Here is a 21673-nt window from a genome sequence, read left to right as displayed (position 1 = left end):
GTCCTTCTACCTGCACTATTCATATGTTTAATTAACAGTGGATTGGTCCTTCTACCTGCACTATTCATATGTTTAATTAACAGTGGATTGGTCCTTCTACCGGCACTATTCATATGTTTAATTAACAGTGGATTGGTCCTTCTACCTGCACTATTCATATGTTTAATTAACAGTGGATTGGTCCTTCTACCTGCACTATTCATATGTTTAATTAACAGTGGATTGGTCCTTCTACCTGCACTATTCATATGTTTAATTAACAGTGGATTGTGCCTTCTACCTGCACTATTCATATGTTTAATTAACAGTGGATTGGTCCTTCTACCTGCACTATTCATATGTTTAATTAACAGTGGATTGAGCCTTCTACCTGCACTATTCATATGTTTAATTAACAGTGGATTGGTCCTTCTACCTGCACTATTCATATGTTTAATTAACAGTGGATTGTGCCTTCTACCGGCACTATTCATATGTTTAATTAACAGTGGATTGGTCCTTCTACCGGCACTATTCATATGTTTAATTAACAGTGGATTGTGCCTTCTACCTGCACTATTCATATGTTTAATTAACAGTGGATTGTGCCTTCTACCTGCACTATTCATATGTTTAATTAACAGTGGATTGGTCCTTCTACCTGCACTATTCATATGTTTAATTAACAGTGGATTGGTCCTTCTACCTGCACTATTCATATGTTTAATTAACAGTGGATTGAGTCTTCTACCTGCACTATTCATATGTTTAATTAACAGTGGATTGGTCCTTCTACCTGCACTATTCATATGTTTAATTAACAGTGGATTGGTCCTTCTACCTGCACTATTCATATGTTTAATTAACAGTGGATTGGTCCTTCTACCTGCACTATTCATATGTTTAATTAACAGTGGATTGTGCCTTCTACCTGCACTATTCATATGTTTAATTAACAGTGGATTGGTCCTTCTACCTGCACTATTCATATGTTTAATTAACAGTGGATTGTGCCTTCTACCTGCACTATTCATATGTTTAATTAACAGTGGATTGGTCCTTCTACCTGCACTATTCATATGTTTAATTAACAGTGGATTGGTCCTTCTACCTGCACTATTCATATGTTTAATTAACAGTGGATTGAGTCTTCTACCTGCACTATTCATATGTTTAATTAACAGTGGATTGGTCCTTCTACCTGCACTATTCATATGTTTAATTAACAGTGGATTGGTCCTTCTACCTGCACTATTCATATGTTTAATTAACAGTGGATTGGTCCTTCTACCTGCACTATTCATATGTTTAATTAACAGTGGATTGGTCCTTCTACCGGCACTATTCATATGTTTAATTAACAGTGGATTGAGCCTTCTGCCTGCACTATTCATGTGTTTAATTAACAGTGGATTGAGCCTTCTACCTGCACTATTCATATGTTTAATTAACAGTGGATTGAGCCTTCTACCTGCACTATTCATATGTTTAATTAACAGTGGATTGGTCCTTCTACCTGCACTATTCATATGTTTAATTAACAGTGGATTGGTCCTTCTACCTGCACTATTCATACGTTTAATTAACAGTGGATTGGTCCTTCTACCTGCACTATTCATACGTTTAATTAACAGTGGATTGGTCCTTCTACCGGCACTATTCATATGTTTAATTAACAGTGGATTGTGCCTTCTACCGGCACTATTCATGTGTTTAATTAACAGTGGATTGTGCCTTCTACCTGCACTATTCATATGTTTAATTAACAGTGGATTGAGCCTTCTACCGGCACTATTCATATGTTTAATTAACAGTGGATTGGTCCTTCTACCTGCACTATTCATATGTTTAATTAACAGTGGATTGAGCCTTCTACCTGCACTATTCATATGTTTAATTAACAGTGGATTGAGCCTTCTACCTGCACTATTCATATGTTTAATTAACAGTGGATTGGTCCTTCTACCTGCACTATTCATATGTTTAATTAACAGTGGATTGTGCCTTCTACCGGCACTATTCATATGTTTAATTAACAGTGGATTGGTCCTTCTACCGGCACTATTCATATGTTTAATTAACAGTGGATTGGTCCTTCTACCGGCACTATTCATATGTTTAATTAACAGTGGATTGGTCCTTCTACCTGCACTATTCATATGTTTAATTAACAGTGGATTGAGCCTTCTACCTGCACTATTCATATGTTTCATTAACAGTGTATTGTGCCTTCTACCTGCACTATTCATATGTTTAATTAACAGTGTATTGTGCCTTCTACCGGCACTATTCATATGTTTAATTAACAGTGGATTGTGCCTTCTACCGGCACTATTCATATGTTTAATTAACAGTGGATTGTGCCTTCTACCGGCACTATTCATATGTTTAATTAACAGTGGATTGAGCCTTCTACCGGCACTATTCATATGTTTAATTAACAGTGGATTGTGCCTTCTACCGGCACTATTCATATGTTTAATTAACAGTGGATTGGTCCTTCTACCTGCACTATTCATATGTTTAATTAACAGTGGATTGGTCCTTCTACCTGCACTATTCATATGTTTAATTAACAGTGGATTGGTCCTTCTACCGGCACTATTCATATGTTTAATTAACAGTGGATTGTGCCTTCTACCTGCACTATTCATATGTTTAATTCATCATTTTAATGCCAATAGAAAAATCCGTGACATACACACTATATCTCATTTTAACACGGTAATCCTATAGTATTATACCCAGTCCTGATGGTGGCGGCAACTTCACCATTATGCCGATTTTGACCAAATAGAGCGAATCTGGCGATGTAATTTCCGTGTGTGTGTACCTTAGAGTATATATTAATAGAGACGGCACCCGGAGGAAACCCTGAGGCAAAATGGACATAGTGGCCGAATTTGTCATTGCAGCTCGAGCCAGCGCTGGTCCGTTGACTATCTTTGCGCACGTTCATGTTATTGGGTCCATGACACGTGAACGAATGTGCAACCACCTTGAAACCAATGTATTCTTTTGATATCGGTTCGATACCGATATTGCATTTTTTAGGCCAACATCTACCGATATGAATTGCCCATCCCTAACAATATACAAATTAGGCATTTAGCAGACTCTCTTAACCCTCTTATGGCCACCCTAATTAACAGTGGATTGAGCCTTCTACCGGCACTATTCATATGTTTAATTAACAGTGGATTGGTCCTTCTACCTGCACTATTCATATGTTTAATTAACAGTGGATTGGTCCTTCTACCGGCACTATTCATATGTTTAATTAACAGTGGATTGGTCCTTCTACCTGCACTATTCATATGTTTAATTAACAGTGGATTGGTCCTTCTACCTGCACTATTCATATGTTTAATTAACAGTGGATTGGTCCTTCTACCTGCACTATTCATATGTTTAATTAACAGAGGATTGGTCCTTCTACCTGCACTATTCATATGTTTAATTAACAGTGGATTGGTCCTTCTACCTGCACTATTCATATGTTTAATTAACAGTGGATTGGTCCTTCTACCTGCACTATTCATATGTTTAATTAACAGTGGATTGGTCCTTCTACCTGCACTATTCATATGTTTAATTAACAGTGGATTGGTCCTTCTACCTGCACTATTCATATGTTTAATTAACAGTGGATTGAGCCTTCTACCGGCACTATTCATATGTTTAATTAACAGTGGATTGGTCCTTCTACCGGCACTATTCATATGTTTAATGAACAGTGGATTGGTCCTTCTACCGGCACTATTCATATGTTTAATTAACAGTGGATTGGTCCTTCTACCTGCACTATTCATATGTTTAATTAACAGTGGATTGGTCCTTCTACCTGCACTATTCATATGTTTAATTAACAGTGGATTGGTCCTTCTACCTGCACTATTCATATGTTTAATTAACAGTGGATTGTGCCTTCTACCTGCACTATTCATATGTTTAATTAACAGTGGATTGTGCCTTCTACCGGCACTATTCATATGTTTAATTAACAGTGGATTGGTCCTTCTACCTGCACTATTCATATGTTTAATTAACAGTGGATTGGTCCTTCTACCTGCACTATTCATATGTTTAATTAACAGTGGATTGGTCCTTCTACCTGCACTATTCATATGTTTAATTAACAGTGGATTGTGCCTTCTACCGGCACTATTCATATGTTTAATTAACAGTGGATTGGTCCTTCTACCTGCACTATTCATATGTTTAGTTAACAGTGGATTGAGCCTTCTACCTGCACTATTCATATGTTTAATGAACAGTGTATTGTGCCTTCTACCTGCACTATTCATATGTTTAATTAACAGTGGATTGAGCCTTCTACCTGCACTATTCATATGTTTAATTAACAGTGGATTGGTCCTTCTACCGGCACTATTCATGTTTAATTAACAGTGGATTGTGCCTTCTACCTGCACTATTCATATGTTTAATTAACAGTGGATTGTGCCTTCTACCTGCACTATTCATATGTTTAATTCATCATTTTAATGCCAATAGAAAAATCCGTGACATACACACTATATCTCATTTTAACACGGTAATCCTATAGTATTATACCCAGTCCTGATGGTGGCGGTAACTTCACCATTATGCCGATTTTGACCAAATAGAGCGAATCTGGCGATGTCATTTCCGGTTCTACGGATCACAACATCCGCTAGTTTTCTTCACTGTGTTACAAAGTCAGATGTCCGGGATGCTAAGGATGCTAAGCTATCATCGTTTATTTTAATAACTAAGTCAAATTAAGCTCTAATCAAGCCCCAAATATCGCATATTACGCAGCTATGCACATAAAGACCACGTGTGCCTGCGAGAGCGTCCACGCGAGGATTTTGGCCGGTTTTAGGTAGATTACATCGGCCGTTAGCCAAACCAGCCAACAGTTGCTACATTTTGCTACATTATGCCCCCGATTATAGGGAATAAAACGTTATGATGGCTTTTTTCATTCATTACGTCAATTACGTCAATAGCCATAAGGTGGTTAATCCAGGGCGATTTACAGTAAGCAAGAACAAAAACATGGTAATACATAAATTTCATAAATATAGTTATCATGACTGTACGTAAGCTAAGAACCTAACAGTGTATACGCATAGGTAGCTTCATTATATAGATATTCCACTATAGAGTGATATGTTTACATAAAATGCTATCCAAGTTACATAAGTTGAGCCTTTCCATACGCCTGTAAGGTCGTCGAGGCTAGGGCAAGTGCTACGGGTTAGCAGTGTCATTGCTTTACATTTTTCCTTTTCTATTATAAATATAGCCTACCTGCTTCAGTTAAACTACTAACTGAAGCAGGTAGACCTCTGTTGGTTCTAAACCCTACCCCACCCTTCTCTCTCTCTCTCTCTCTCTCTCTCTCTCTCTCTCTCTCTCTCTCTCTCTCTCTCTCTCTCTCTCTCTCTCTCTCTCTCTCTCTCTACCCCACCCCACCCTTCTCTCTCTCTCTCTCTCTCTCTCTCTTGTCTCAGCAGCAAGAAGGTGTCGGTGAAGTTGCCTCCTTCCACGAAGGGCTCCAAGTCTGCCAAACAGGGAGGCTCCAACCAGAGCACGCCCAAAGGTCAACAGGTGTCCAAACAGGGAGGCTCCAACCAGAGCACGCCCAAAGGTCAACAGGTGTCCAAACAGGGAGGCTCCAACCAGAGCACGCCCAAAGGTCAACAGGTGTCCAAACAGGGAGGCTCCAACCAGAGCACGCCCAAAGGTCAACAGGTGTCGTCCAGAAACAGCAACTCTGCTGGAAAGAACTCCTCAGCTTCCAAGTTAGTATTTCTATATCTTTACAGACATAACAGTTAGTATCTGTCTTTACACACATAACAAACTGATAAGACCTCCACCCAGGGACTGGCCTAACCTCAGCTCACTTGTCTGGGGCTGGGAAGGCTCGAGCTGCCAGACACAGTAGAGCAACTTGCAATGGGTCTGCTCTTTAAAATACTTGGAGGATTCTCTTCTATAGAGTGACAGACGCCCATGGGCACAACTCCAGAGGCGGGTCTGACCTTGTTCCCCCTAGATTCGGCTCAAACATAGGGGGGGGGGGGGGGGGGGGGGGCAAAATGTGGAATGCCCTAGCTGTAGCAGCAGCCTTGAATCTTCTCGATTCCCCATCCACTTTGAAATGGACCTAAAAACATAAATTATAATTGTACTTTGACTCTCTGGGGGAAAGCGAGTAGGGCAGTGGTTTTCAACCAGTGGTCCTTGAGGGGGTTCCAGGTGGTCCCCAGCTAAATGATGGAGAGTTGGTATATTTTGTGTTAAAAAGAATCGTCCAAAAACGCGGGCACTCTACGTCTCTATTCTGAAAGAATTCCATGGGCATCAATTGTGTTACTGTTAATAAAGCATGCATTTCCTCTGACTAAGAGCTCCATGTATTCTGTTGGAGCGCCGCACACATGGCCTCAAGTGTTGGCCGCTTCTCATCTGGCTAATTGACACGCTCGAAATCTCCCATGGTCTCCCTTCAATCGCAATTGATATTACTATTTAACAGTTATTTTTTGCCCAGGGATTTTTTCATAATAAAGGCGCTAGAGTGCCACGCGGATGAGGCAGATTTTACTCTGAAAAGCCCTGCCGTCCATTACCCCCCCTCTAGAAGCGTTAATATTCCAAACGAGCTGGTTGCTGAAGTCAGAAATGACCAACAGAACATCAGCATTATGATCAAAACCATGGAGAACGCCATAGATTTAGAGTTCTGAGCAACTTCTGTCGGCCCGTAAACAAGGAAGTGAACGGCAGTGCGTATCGGCGAAACCGGTCTAGGATCGCTGAAGAAGGAAAGGCCAAAAAAGGACCCAAAGACGTCTATAGAGCGTCGCAGTCCCGCCCAGGAAATGATTCCCAATGCATTTTTCCCATAGACATTTCAAAAAGTATTTATTTAAAGACGGTTACGCCGCGGACAAAGCCAACTCGAGTCGTGATAAATCATGACAATAAACACAATATTTTGGACCAAACAAATAATTACAAAGAAGAAGAACAACAAAGAAAGTGTTGTAACCTGCCGTTTTTTTCGTCTTTCTAATTATTTGTTCGGCCCAAAACATTGTGTTTGTTGTCATGATTTGTCACGATAAGAGTTGGCTTTGTACGACACTTAAAAGGTCTTTAAATAAATACTTTTTGAAATGTCTGAGGAAAATGAACGGAGAATAATTTCCTGGGCCCTGGTAGGGGGCGGGACTGCGACGCTCTATACACATCCAAGGCTTTAATGTTTTTTTTATTCTAAAGAAACATCATTATTAGCATGATTAGTGTTAAAAGCATTGGTTGTATAGCATTTAATTCAACAATTTCTAATGGACTTCTCATCCATACATGGCAGGTCTTCAGCCAAAAAGGCCACGCCCTCCTCGTCCTCCAAGGGGACCCCGGTGTCCAATGGCAGAGCTCCTCCCCGCCCCGGGGTTCGAACCAGCAGCCGTCTGAGCACAGAGATCCTGGCCGCTCCCACCAGCAACCCGTCCTCCGCACACAAGAGAACAGCTACTGGTAATTCCTTCACCACTTAAACCGAACAAATGCTTTGATGACCGGGGTCGGTTCTGTACTTGGTCCCCTCCAAATATGGGGGCACCAGCTACTCGGTGTCCGCCATGAGATTGGGAGGTCGCGCCAGGTCATACCAAAGACTAGAGAAAAATATGGGACCCCGTGCCTCCTTACTTGGCACTCTGCAACAAGGGTTCGTCTGTCTCCAGAGACTAGGTTTGTGTAAACACAAACATTGTTTTGGTACCGTTTTGTATGACTACTTTTGAGCGTTTGTGTAAACACAAACATTGATGACAAAAGTGAGGACGTAAATTGAGATTGGCCAGAATGAGGTGATGTATGATGATAAGAGCGCCCCTCACTTCACACAGGTGTGATTTCTATGCCTCTGCCTGCACACAGCAGTGCCCAGATGATCTGTTCATGAACATTTCCACTGTTCTTATTTTAATTCATCACTATGGCCAGGAGAGGGCGCCCTACTGCCAGTAAATGGCATATCTCTGTACTTCACTTTTAGTTATTCAGTGTCTGTGGTTTCTGCTTTTCTGTTATACTGGCAAAATGTAGAATATCTTATTTTCCAAAATTATCATGTATTATTTATTATAATGTGTGAAACCCCATCTTTAAACTGGCTGTAGTGTACACAATGGCCTTGGCTTAACCCATTTTGACCTGAGATCAGATTCTAAAAATGTCTTCTCCATCCTGACAGTTTTCTGAAAAAGCTATGTTTCTATGTTCTTCGATTTTAAAAAAAATAGCAGACCTACAAGCTATGAGCTTTTAGATCTGCTATTTTTCAATAGCTAAAGCATAACATAATGCTAACACCAAAAGGGGTTCCCGCCCCAAAATGGGTTAATATTGTTTCTGTGTTAGGACAGCATTTGTTTTGTAGTTGTACATTTAGTTTCAAACTGAATTCTGGGAATTGCAGTGCCAAAACAACTACTGAAATGGATGTCTGACAGGAAGTCTCTCTCTCTCTCTCTCTCTCTGTCTCTGTCTCTGTCTCTGTCTCTGTCTCTGTCTCTGTCTCTGTCTCTGTCTCTGTCTCTCTCTCCGTCTCCAGATGTCTCTCCGTCTTCTAAGCCACCCAAACCGGTGCTCCTGTCCGGCACGTCGTCCTCCTCTCGTCGGAGTTCGGGTCGTAACCATGGCGTCCACGAGCTGTCGGCGTGCGAGCAGCTGACGGTAGAACTGGTCCGACATCCCGACAGCTGGCCCTTCATTAAGCTGGTGTCCAAAACACAGGTACACCCATGAAGGATTTAACATGTACTGTATACCAGCCTGGAAGACACAGGTACACACATGAAGGGTATAGCATGTACCGTATACCTGCCGTGGACAACCACAGGTACACCCATGAAGGATTTAACATGTACTGTATACCAGCCTGGAAGACACAGGTGCACACATGAAGGGTATAGCATGTACCGTATACCTGCCGTGGACAACCACAGGTACATGAAGGGTATAGCATGTACCGTATACCTGCCGTGGACAACCACAGGTACATGAAGGAAGATTCAGGCCAAGAGAGAGAGAGGCCTGAGAGAGATTTGAAGCAGGGACCGCCACTACAAATTTAGTCCAGTAAATAAAGTAAATAAAAAAATCCACTCAGTTTGGACCAAATTGCTTTATTTTGTTTCTCAACTGATTCTGACAGATTAGCAGTGGTGTGCACAGATAGACACTAGGGGGTGCTAGAGCACCATGCCCTTTTGAAAAAAAGAAGAAAAAAAAGGTTTTTCTTTTTTTTTACCGTATGTGGACCATGGTGACATTGATCAATTCTTGATAAAAAAGCTTCTAATATATTATTTAGGCCCCACAATCTATAAATGTCACACTATTAAGGCAACCGGCCGGTTCCACGTGCTGCACAAGGTGCCCTTTTTTTCACTTGAGCACCTGCCCCTCTAAATGTCTGTGCACACCACTGGAAATTAGGTCTACTAGCCAGGACAGTGGCGGCCATCTTGGATCAGGGCGAATTTGGGGTATTTGTAGTGAGCAGATCAGGGGAGATTTTTTTTTATCCTGGCTAGTGACCTGTCAGAATCAGTTGAGAAATAAAATAAAGCAATTTTGTCCAACCTCTGCCATTTAATTACTGGACTAATTGGATTAATTTTAAAAGTGCGGTTTCAGGCCCGGACGTTTAGCTCAACCGTCCGGGCACCTAGGCTGCTGAGCCAGCCTGACGGCATGCCGCGGTTTCGACTCCCGATCCAGGCGGCCTTTGCCGCGTGTCTCCCCCCCCCCCCCCATCTCTCTCCCCATTTCCTGTCGGTCTACTTTCAACCTATCAATGAAGGGAAAAAAAGCCCAAGAAATACATGAAAAGAAAATAGTGCAGTTTCAGAAAAGAATAATAAAGCATGCACATCCACTAACAAAAAAATGTGCCAGGCTGAAGACTCCACAGACACGTAAGGCTCTGTACTTTGTCTGCTCTTTTTTCCCCCTGTACACCAATCAACTCTCTTTGCTGAGAATAGACAAAATTTGCTCTAAGCGGGTCATTGAGAGACATGGTGGTCCATGGATAGATACATGTAAATGTCTTGTGTTCAGGTTCCTGACTACTATGACATCATCAAGGCACCCATCGCTTTGAGCACCATCAGAGAGAGACTCAACAACTGTGAATACAAAACCTCAGGTAACAACTATACGTGTAACACCCTACAACACTACAGAACACAGAACCCCAGGTAACACCTATACACATAACACCCTACAACACTACAGAACACAGAACCCCAGGTAACACCTATACACATAACACCCTACAACACTACTGAACACAGAACCCCAGGTAACAACTATACACATAACACCCTACAACACTACAGAACACAGAACCCCAGGTAACAACTATACACATAACACCCTACAACACTACAGAACACAGAACCCCAGGTAACAACTATACGTGTAACACCCTACAACACTACAGAACACAGAACCCCAGGTAACAACTATACACATAACACCCTACAACACTACAGAACACAGAACCCCAGGTAACACCTATACACATAACACCCTACAACACTACTGAACACAGAACCCCAGGTAACACCTATACACATAACACCCTCCAACACTACAGAACACAGAACCCCAGGTAACACCTATACACATAACACCCTACAACACTACAGAACACAGAACCCCAGGTAACAACTATACACATAACACCCTACAACACTACAGAACACAGAACCCCAGGTAACAACTATACACATAACACCCTACAACACTACTGAACACAGAACCCCAGGTAACAACTATACGTGTAACACCCTACAACACTACAGAACACAGAACCCCAGGTAACAACTATACACATAACACCCTACAACACTACTGAACACAGAACCCCAGGTAACAACTATACGTGTAACACCCTACAACACTACTGAACACAGAACCCCAGGTAACAACTATACACGTAAAGCCCTAACCACACCAAAGGGTCAAGATGGTTTTAGCGTTGTCCCTGCGGTGTGATATGTCTTGTTGCACGTTGACCCACATTGACCCAAGTGATTCAACGCATGGAATTCAATGGCTCAAACCATACCAAAGGGTCAAGACGGTTTTAGCGTTAACTCCTTGCCACCGTTTGGACCCAAGGAGTTGCATGGTGACCCTTTGGTGTGGATGGGGCTTAACACCCTACAACACTACAGAACACAGAACCCCAGGTAACAACTATACACATAACACCCTACAACACTACAGAACACAGAACTCCAGGTAACAACTATACACATAACACCCTACAACACTACAGAACACAGAACCCCAGGTAACACCTATACATAACACCCTACAACACCAACTGAACATGAAACTTGCGGAGTTAGTTCAGTCAGATATACTTGAGGGGTTTATTCTTCTAATGTTTAATGATGTCTATCTAATTTCGCCGAGAAGGGAGAAAAATGTAGCAAAGCCGAACGCCAAGATAAAATATTATATCATGCACACTTATTTATTCAATATTTAGTTCAATCTATTTGTGAGTAATCTGACTGAACTTTACAAAGCATTGAATAAAAGGTCTCGGGTAAAACATACTATACAAAATAACCTACCATCTCAACAGTAGCGGCGGTGTCTTTCTGTAATGTGAACAACACAAATGAACAACACATTTCACATACTTTAACGTAACCATCACCACTTCTCTCTGTCTCTCTCTAGCGAGGTACATAGAGGACATGGCTCTCATGTTCGCAAACTGTTTCCAGTACAATCCTCGCCACACCAACGAGGCCAAGGCCGGCCAGCGTCTCCAGTCCTTCTTCCAGTCCGAGCTCACCAAGCTGGGCCTCCTCTCCCAGGAGGATAACACCCCCCCTTCCAAGCGCTCCAGAATATAACGCACACATGCATCCCCCTCCGTGGTCACCAACCCTGGTCCTCTTAAAAAAAGGACAAACACTGGTTCTCAACGTCAGAACCGGGGACCACCAAAGAGGTACAAATGGACCCGTTAACCGATCTGTAACTCTTGAGTTAAATTAACTGAGGATATTGCAGTGTATATTGGGGGTCCCAGAGGTAAGAAATGGTGTCGGATGCCTAGTCCATATCGAACTGGTGGTCCTTGAAATTCAAAAGGTTGAGAATCTCTGCTCTAAAACTGCTCTTAAGCAAGTAGCTCTTCGCGATGGAGCACGGTGGTCTATATCTAAATTAGTGGTCTAGTGACACCCAACATTGCTCTAGTAAATTATACTTTGTCGAAACATGGAAAATCATTGACGTGTTCTCACCTTGGATCATCATGTTGAATTACCAATGGGCTGTCCACCATAAAGCAACATAAAACTAAAAAAGTTAACTGGCATTTCTCAGGACCTCTAGTGCTGGTTTTCTATCCTTCCAGGACCGCTAGTACTGTTATTATTATTTTTTACCTACCAGGACCTCTGGTACTGCTTGTTTTATATCATATGACTTCTGATATGATATAATATACCGTTTAAGGTAGTGGTTCCCAAAGTGGGAACCCCCAGGGGTCCTTTAGGGAGTTCCAGCAGCTAAATGATAGTTTGGAACCAAATGGACCCTTATGGGCCTGTAACTCTGAGAGTGTACAAATGGAACCAAATGGACCCTAGTGGGTCCATTTGGTTCCATTTGTACACTCTCAGAGTTAACTTTACATTGATTTTACAATATAAATTGGGGGTCCCAGAGATAGAAACGCCATTAAATGGGGGTCTGTAGACTAATATGCATGTCAAACCGGGGGTCCTTGAAATGAAATGGGTTGAGAATCACTGCTAGAGCCGTAAAGATCTTCTCTTATGGGGGTCCCTGCCGTATCTCTTCAAATGGGGGTCAGGGGGGCTGATGAGTGTCAATTTGGGGGTCCTTGACATGGAAAGGTTTGGGAACCACTAGTTTAAGGGGTCCCAAAAGACCAGGCTTGGTGACCACTGCCATTCAACCTTTTGGTCTGTAGATCTGGACAACGTCCTCCTCGTTTAGAGAAGAGACCAGGCTTGGTGACCACTGCCATTAAACCTTTTGGTCTGTAGATCTTGACAACGTCCTCCTCGTTTAGAGAAGAATATGTTCCTGCTACTGTTTGGGCTTCTTCTGTTTGTTTGTTTGTTATTTTTTTTGGGTTGGTCAACCATATTTCCCTCCTTGAGCTCTGACTGTGTCACCAATTATAGTAAACTAGGTTTTCACGCTAGTAAAGAGTAGGACATTCTGTACTAGACAACCAAAGGCCTCGCAGCGCAGACAAACTGCCAGTAGAGAGTAGGACATTCTGTACTAGACAACCAAAGGCCTCGCAGCGCAGACAAACTGCTAGTAGAGAGTAGGACATTCTGTACTAGACAACCAAAGGCCTCGCAGCGCAGACAAACTGCCAGCGGACTAGAAGAGAGTAGGACATTCTGTACTAGACTCCTGGACAACCAAAGGCCTCGCAGCGCAGACAAACTGCCAGCGGACTAGAAGAATGGTGGTCAAAGGGCTGTCAAAGCCGGAGATGGACCCAGAAGCTACTGATAGACCCCCAGCCCTACAGAGAGACCTAAATGCTACAGATAAGAGACCCTGTGTGATGGTGACCGATGTCTGGTGGTGATGGTAATCACTGCTGTCTCTGTGAACCTCAACACCTGCGACTTCTGTCTTTGATCAAATGTTCTGATTTCATAACTTTCATAATGTTATGTTCATCTTAAATGACCACTTTTCAACTTCTCTTCCTATAATTGGTCCTCACTAATGATCATGATAAAATACCGCAATTTTTTTCCTACTCAATCTGTGTCTCATAGGAGGGCTGTGGGCAGTTCAGAAACCGTCCACCAGTGACATCATCGATGGGGATTTCAAGCCAATAGAAACTTCAGGCTTTCTTTTCCTGAAAAATTGCAATGCAAAAATGGAAGCCATCGTTCTCACGATAATAAAAATCTAAATATATTTTAAAACAAATCTTGTTTAAAAAAAAATCTGCCTAACGATGTCACTGGTGGACGGATGTCTGAACTGCCCACAGCCCTTCTATGAGACACAGACCTAGCAGAAAAGAATGGTGGTGTTTTATCATGAACATTAGTGAGGACCAATTATATGAAGAGATGTTGAAAAGTGGTAAAGTGGTCCTTTAACCTTTTCTGTGCCATCTACGTTTATAAACGTAGCTAGGCTAATGGTACCTACTGGTGCTATCTACGCGTATATTCGTAGACAACGGGTGCAGCTGTTCACCTGCGGAAATCGCACCGGCTTCTGATAGCGTCCGTTTAGAAAGTGGTACTCGGTCATCATTGGTCAGTTTAAGGCCTTTTCAGACGGGCAGCGACTAACGCGCCTATTCATAAATTTTCGTTATTTTCGGACGCAGGGAGAAATTGAGGTGGCGATCACGCAAAAGTACGTTCACGGGCGCGGCCCCGAGACATTTTGATTGTTTCGTGCACACGCCCGCGGCTGACTAGACCTGGATTGTGGCGAGTGGGTTTTTTACGCTCCCTCATGAGCAGAGCTGTCGTTGATCCAGGCGACGACGCCTGCGTCACCCGCTCCGCGTCTCAAAGGACCTTTACTCTGATGAAGTTGTTGTTGTTTTAGGCAGCTGCGCGTCGTCTCCCAAACCTAGCTGATGCTGAAGGTAATGTCGTCATGGCAACATGGGTCTAGTATGTAGCACATTGCACACTGACCAAGTCATATACAGCTGTTAGTCATGTTGATATTCATATAGAAGTAATAACTATGTTGATATTAAGGTAGCTACGTTGGGTCTGGAACTTATATATGATGAACATCCTAACAGTCGCATTTCTCAAATATTAAATATACAAAGCGTGTGGGTTGAAGTCCTCCTTTCTACAGTGTCCTGGCGTTGTTTGTGCCATTCAGGCGAGAGAGCTTTTGGGGTGATTCCGTTTGAACCACAGCAGGAACACGACAGCTAGAATCAGCATCGTCCAAAAGGCTTTTTTCTTTTCTTTCTAATATACAGAGCCGATCTGAAACTATCTGGATGGATATTTTTCAAAACATTCCTGGGATAACAAAATGGCCGTCGAATCATTCCATTATTAACCACTCGGAAACGAATGACCACTAACTTTTGCACTGAAACATTTAATCCAAACTGTCCGCTGCGTTTCGCTCAGGGAGCTAAAATTATAATTTGATTATTATTTAAAAGAAAAGTGATGGCGGTGCATTGTCTGACTACTACGATCCAAAGTACTACTGCTAGAAACGGCTGTTCCAGCCTCCATGTTTCAGTTCTGTTCCGTTTGCTGCTGCGTTGCAGGTTTTAGTGGGTAAAACGTTGGTTTAATTCTGTGTATATTTCATATTTTCACGTGCTCGAGTTTCGGCACTAATATGGCGTCTTCCCCTCTCCGCGGAAATCAAACAGCAGACTTCTTTAGTTTCTGAGGGCTGTGAGATCTGACACCAAATAGAACATGCACAACAACTCATGTTTCTGTCCAGTGCAACACTACACTGGAAACCAATGTTTCTTATATTATTTTTCTTTTTGTCCCCCCCCATTTGTCTTTTGGTTATTTATTTAGTTTGAAATGTACTTCCTTTATTTATGAGTGTGTTTTGTTTGTTTTATAGTTTTGAGAACATGTTTGTTTTGTATATTAGAGCTGAATCTCTCCTCAGACTCCTGCTCCGTAGCCTGTTTGATAATGTGTAAAGATTTTAATATGTAAAAAATAAATTGACTTTTTGTAATTGTTCTCATTTTAGTGTTGCTTTATTGTGTGGTGTGGTGTGGTTTGATTTGATTTGATGTGGTGTGGTGTGGTGTGGTGTGGTTTGATGTGGTGTGGTGTGGTTTGATGTGGTGTGGTGTGGTGTGGTTTGATGTGGTGTGGTTTGATGTGGTGTGGTGTGGTTTGATGTGGTGTGGTGTGGTTTGATGTGTGGTGTGGTGTGGTGTGGTGTGGTGTGGTGTGGTTTGATGTGGTGTGGTGTGGTTTGATGTGGCGTGGTGTGGTTTGATGTGGCGTGGTGTGGTTTGATGTGGTGTGGTGTGGTTTGATGTGGCGTGGTGTGGTTTGATGTGGTGTGGTGCGGTGCGGTGTGGTGTGGTGTGGTGTGGTGTGGTGTGGTGTGGTTTGATGTGGTGTGGTGCGGTGTGGTGTGGTGTGCGCTCGCAGTATGGATATACTGTAGGGTACACACACGGATTAGTTTGAATTGACACTGGTTCTCTATTTCGACCATGACCAGTGACAATATTTGATTGGATTTGTGTTATGAAATCATTATTCTACCTTTTAAGGAGTAGTTCACCCAAACGGTGACTCATTTTCTATCATCATCGTTCGACTCGTCGAGATCCTAGATGCCAGGTCTTTCCATCGGGTCCTGTCGGCCATCGCTGCTCCCAGTTCTTGGAATGTTAGTCCTGTTTTTTGTTTTTTTGTAATCTGCCACAGGAAAATAAAATGTCCCTGGGGAGATTGCTCTGGCACTGATCAGTTTGAATTACCTTTCACTCACCCCAGAGTTGTGGGTGACCAGTGTTGAAAGTGAGACACTTTTGCTGTGACGTTGGAACCTCCATCCATCTTCAACCGCTTATCCGTAGTCGGGTCGCGGGGGCAACAGCTCCACCAGAGTGCTCGGTAGACAGAGCATTGCCTTCTGGCTCAACTCTCTTTTCGTCACAACAATCTGTATAACCTCCCCCTTGGAAATACCGTTTCAACACCGAAGTTCCATACTAATATCTACGCAGTGTTATTAGGCTGGCCATGCCAGGCTAGTACCGAGTCTCCTGTTGACTGATGACCAAATGTCATTTATGGTTCACAAATAAATAATTATAAATAAAATAATCCATGATTTCCAGGCTTCATGGGGTGAGTACAATAATTACACACCCCTTGAAGCCTTGAAATCATGTAAACGACAGACTTGACAGACGGATTATTAATCCGTTTAAGTAGTAATTACACAATCACAGGTGGTCATGAAGTCCTCTCGACCCTGAAAGAAGTGAAGAAACGTCTCACCTTTCTATAAAACTAAACTCTACTTGGTCAGTTGAGTAATGTCTCCCTCCCGGCAGTGTCTAGAGCCCCTCACTTCACACTGATTTTTTTTTTAACCCCCCATTTTCTCCCCAATTTAGTCGTCGTTATGCCAATTAATTCCTCCCCCCCCCCCCCCCCCCCCCCCCCCCCCCCCCCAGACACGGACTGGCACAGAAAACCGGCCCGGCATCTGTGGGCTTCAAGACGCTACTATGTCTTTTTTTGTATTACTTTTTCTTATTGTTTTGGCTCCATGACTGCCCAAGCCCTTCTGACATCTGCCAGAATTGCCAGACTGTGCAATCCGGGCCTGCTCCCCCCCCCACACATTTCTGTGTTGTCACTGCTGTCATATCCTGCTGATTTACCTGCCAGAAGGAGCCCCCACCGGGAGGACATAGGGCCTTCATCCTACTCCTCCTGCCCAACACTCCCCGCTGACAGGTTCGTTGTGAATGCAGAATCTGTTGTGGATGCTTGAAACATCATAAAACCTGCCCGGTCGGTGATAACAGCTTGTGCTGTCGCCTTTAAAGGCCTATTCATAGTCTGGATTTTCGGTGGTGAGGTTACCACTGGAGCTGAAATAACGTTGAGCGGTGGTGAGTAAAAACAGAAGGGCTGGAGCGGTGGTTTGCTCTTCACCGCGGCTCATGACGTCATGTTGTAGTTCGGTGGTCACCTCACCACCGAAAATCCAGACTATGTATGAGCCTTAAGGCCTATTCATGTGACCACCGAAACGGTGGTTAGTAGAGATGTTTTTTGGTGAGAGGTGAGTCGCTTATCGCTCGCTTGACCAGGGACGTGGTGGGCCCCTAATTCAGCCCGGGAAGTGGAGTTGCGGAGGCACTCTAGGCGCGAGGCCAAAGGCTGCATGCCGGTGAACTGATGGCGCGCGGCCAAAGGCCCTTGACGAATCAAGGGCGTGCGAGCACATTTAAGGTCACTTTAGGTCGTACAGTGACCTAAAATCATTGTCCATGGATGTCATGTTTATACCTGCCACAGAAGACGGTGCATTGTTTTACACAAAAGGGATTTTTTTTTTTTAATTAAATATGTTTTGGGTTTTTTTGGGAGTTGTCCCGAATTTCCCAATGGCCAGCACGTCTCTGCGTCATGTTGTAGTTTTCGGTGGTCACTTATCACCTAAAACGAGGCCGGAATCACCGGCAGGGCAGGGACCAGGGGCCTGCCCCTGAGTCCCCTGCCCTGGGAAGAGCGCCACCTGGCGGCCACGAGAGGTCCCTCTGACACTGAACTCTGACACCTCGGTTTTTCGCAACTTGCCTCATGGGGACAGTGAGGAGCGACACAGGCCTGAAATTAGAGTCTGGAAAAAGTATGGAATTTTGTAATTCCAAATGTGTAGGAACCCTGAGGCAAGACAAGAATTCAGACTTCAGAAGTATGGTTGATTTTGTTTTACTCTAGTCTAGAGCCAACCCTTACATGCCCTGCCAGTTTACTCTAGTCTAGAGCCAACCCTTACATGCCCTGCCAGTTTACTCTAGTCTAGAGCCAACCCTTACATGCCCTGCCAGTTACTCTAGTCTAGAGCCAACCCTTACATGCCCTGCCAGTTTTACTCTAGTCTAGAGCCAACCCTTACATGCCCTGCCAGTTTACTCTAGTCTAGAGCCAACCCTTACATGCCCTGCCAGTTACTCTAGTCTAGAGCCAAACCTTACATGCCCTGCCAGTTACTCTAGTCTAGAGCCAACCCTTACATGCCCTGCCAGTTTACTCTAGTCTAGAGCCAACCCTTACATGCCCTGCCAGTTACTCTAGTCTAGAGCCAAACCTTACATGCCCTGCCAGTTACTCTAGTCTAGAGCCAACCCTTACATGCCCTGCCAGTTTACTCTAGTCTAGAGCCAACCCTTACATGCCCTGCCAGTTACTCTAGTCTAGAGCCAACCCTTACATGCCCTGCCAGTTACTCTAGTCTAGAGCCAACCCTTACATGCCCTGCCAGTTTACTCTAGTCTAGAGCCAACCCTTACATGCCCTGCCAGTTTACTCTAGTCTAGAGCCAACCCTTACATGCCCTGCCAGTTTACTCTAGTCTAGAGCCAACCCTTACATGCCCTGCTCTAGTCTAGAGCCAACCCTTACATGCCCTGCCAGTTACTCTAGTCTAGAGCCAACCCTTACATGCCCTGCCAGTTTACTCTAGTCTAGAGCCAACCCTTACATGCCCTGCCAGTTTACTCTAGTCTAGAGCCAACCCTTACATGCCCTGCCAGTTACTCTAGTCTAGAGCCAACCCTTACATGCCCTGCCAGTTTACTCTAGTCTAGAGCCAAACCTTACATGCCCTGCCAGTTACTCTAGTCTAGAGCCAAACCTTACATGCCCTGCCAGTTACTCTAGTCTAGAGCCAAACCTTACATGCCCTGCCAGTTTACTCTAGTCTAGAGCCAAACCTTACATGCCCTGCCAGTTTACTCTAGTCTAGAGCCAACCCTTACATGCCCTGCCAGTTTACTCTAGTCTAGAGCCAACCCTTACATGCCCTGCTCTAGTCTAGAGCCAACCCTTACATGCCCTGCCAGTTACTCTAGTCTAGAGCCAACCCTTACATGCCCTGCCAGTTACTCTAGTCTAGAGCCAACCCTTACATGCCCTGCCAGTTTACTCTAGTCTAGAGCCAACCCTTACATGCCCTGCCAGTTTACTCTAGTCTAGAGCCAACCCTTACATGCCCTGCCAGTTTACTCTAGTCTAGAGCCAACCCTTACATGCCCTGCCAGTTACTCTAGTCTAGAGCCAACCCTTACATGCCCTGCCAGTTACTCTAGTCTAGAGCCAACCCTTACATGCCCTGCCAGTTTACTCTAGTCTAGAGCCAACCCTTACATGCCCTGCCAGTTTACTCTAGTCTAGAGCCAACCCTTACATGCCCTGCCAGTTACTCTAGTCTAGAGCCAAACCTTACATGCCCTGCCAGTTACTCTAGTCTAGAGCCAAACCTTACATGCCCTGCCAGTTTACTCTAGTCTAGAGCCAACCCTTACATGCCCTGCCAGTTTACTCTAGTCTAGAGCCAAACCTTACATGCCCTGCCAGTTTACTCTAGTCTAGAGCCAAACCTTACATGCCCTGCCAGTTTACTCTAGTCTAGAGCCAAACCTTACATGCCCTGCCAGTTTACTCTAGTCTAGAGCCAAACCTTACATGCCCTGCCAGTTTACTCTAGTCTAGAGCCAAACCTTACATGCCCTGCCAGTTTACTCTAGTCTAGAGCCAACCCTTACATGCCCTGCCAGTTTACTCTAGTCTAGAGCCAAACCTTACATGCCCTGCCAGTTACTCTAGTCTAGAGCCAAACCTTACATGCCCTGCCAGTTTACTCTAGTCTAGAGCCAAACCTTACATGCCCTGCCAGTTTACTCTAGTCTAGAGCCAAACCTTACATGCCCTGCCAGTTACTCTAGTCTAGAGCCAACCCTTACATGCCCTGCTCTAGTCTAGAGCCAACCCTTACATGCCCTGCCAGGTTTCTCTAGTCTAGAGCCAACCCTTACATGCCCTGCCAGTTACTCTAGTCTAGAGCCAACCCTTACATGCCCTGCCAGTTTACTCTAGTCTAGAGCCAAACCTTACATGCCCTGCCAGTTTACTCTAGTCTAGAGCCAAACCTTACATGCCCTGCTCTAGTCTAGAGCCAACCCTTACATGCCCTGCCAGTTACTCTAGTCTAGAGCCAACCCTTACATGCCCTGCCAGTTACTCTAGTCTAGAGCCAAACCTTACATGCCCTGCCAGTTACTCTAGTCTAGAGCCAAACCTTACATGCCCTGCCAGTTACTCTAGTCTAGAGCCAACCCTTACATGCCCTGCCAGTTTACTCTAGTCTAGAGCCAAACCTTACATGCCCTGCCAGTTACTCTAGTCTAGAGCCAAACCTTACATGCCCTGCCAGTTTACTCTAGAGCCAACCCTTACATGCCCTGCCAGTTTACTCTAGAGCCAACCCTTACATGCCCTGCCAGTTTACTCTAGTCTAGAGCCAAACCTTACATGCCCTGCCAGTTTACTCTAGTCTAGAGCCAAACCTTACATGCCCTGCCAGTTACTCTAGTCTAGAGCCAACCCTTACATGCCCTGCCAGTTACTCTAGTCTAGAGCCAACCCTTACATGCCCTGCCAGTTTACTCTAGTCTAGAGCCAAACCTTACATGCCCTGCCAGTTTACTCTAGTCTAGAGCCAACCCTTACATGCCCTGCCAGTTTACTCTAGTCTAGAGCCAACCCTTACATGCCCTGCCAGTTACTCTAGTCTAGAGCCAAACCTTACATGCCCTGCCAGTTTACTCTAGTCTAGAGCCAAACCTTACATGCCCTGCCAGTTACTCTAGTCTAGAGCCAAACCTTACATGCCCTGCCAGTTACTCTAGTCTAGAGCCAACCCTTACATGCCCTGCCAGTTTACTCTAGTCTAGAGCCAACCCTTACATGCCCTGCCAGGTTACTCTAGTCTAGAGCCAACCCTTACATGCCCTGCCAGTTACTCTAGTCTAGAGCCAACCCTTACATGCCCTGCCAGTTTACTCTAGAGC

General features: G+C 44.1%; 1 protein-coding gene across 3 annotated transcripts in view; it reads left to right on the top strand.

Annotated features, from left to right (window-relative positions):
• Window positions 1–12644, top strand: part of baz1a (bromodomain adjacent to zinc finger domain, 1A) — a 56693-nt gene extending 44049 nt beyond the window's left edge. For all 3 annotated transcript variants that reach the window (XM_079528894.1, XM_079528892.1, XM_079528893.1), the window contains exons 27-31: window positions 5484–5771; window positions 7355–7521; window positions 8603–8784; window positions 10117–10204; window positions 11758–12644. In XM_079528894.1, coding sequence (XP_079385020.1) covers window positions 5484–5771; window positions 7355–7521; window positions 8603–8784; window positions 10117–10204; window positions 11758–11936 — 904 coding nt within the window. In that variant the 3' untranslated portion in view covers window positions 11937–12644. The remainder of the gene's footprint in view (window positions 1–5483; window positions 5772–7354; window positions 7522–8602; window positions 8785–10116; window positions 10205–11757) is intronic.
• The last annotated feature ends 9029 nt before the right edge of the window (window positions 12645–21673 follow it).

The sequence above is a fragment of the Electrona antarctica genome (assembly GCF_951216825.1).
Source record: "Electrona antarctica genome assembly, chromosome: 18".
NCBI classification, from domain to species: domain Eukaryota; kingdom Metazoa; phylum Chordata; class Actinopteri; order Myctophiformes; family Myctophidae; genus Electrona; species Electrona antarctica.
Note: the sequence above shows the minus strand (reverse complement) of the source record. Positions and strands in the feature narration are given on the sequence as shown.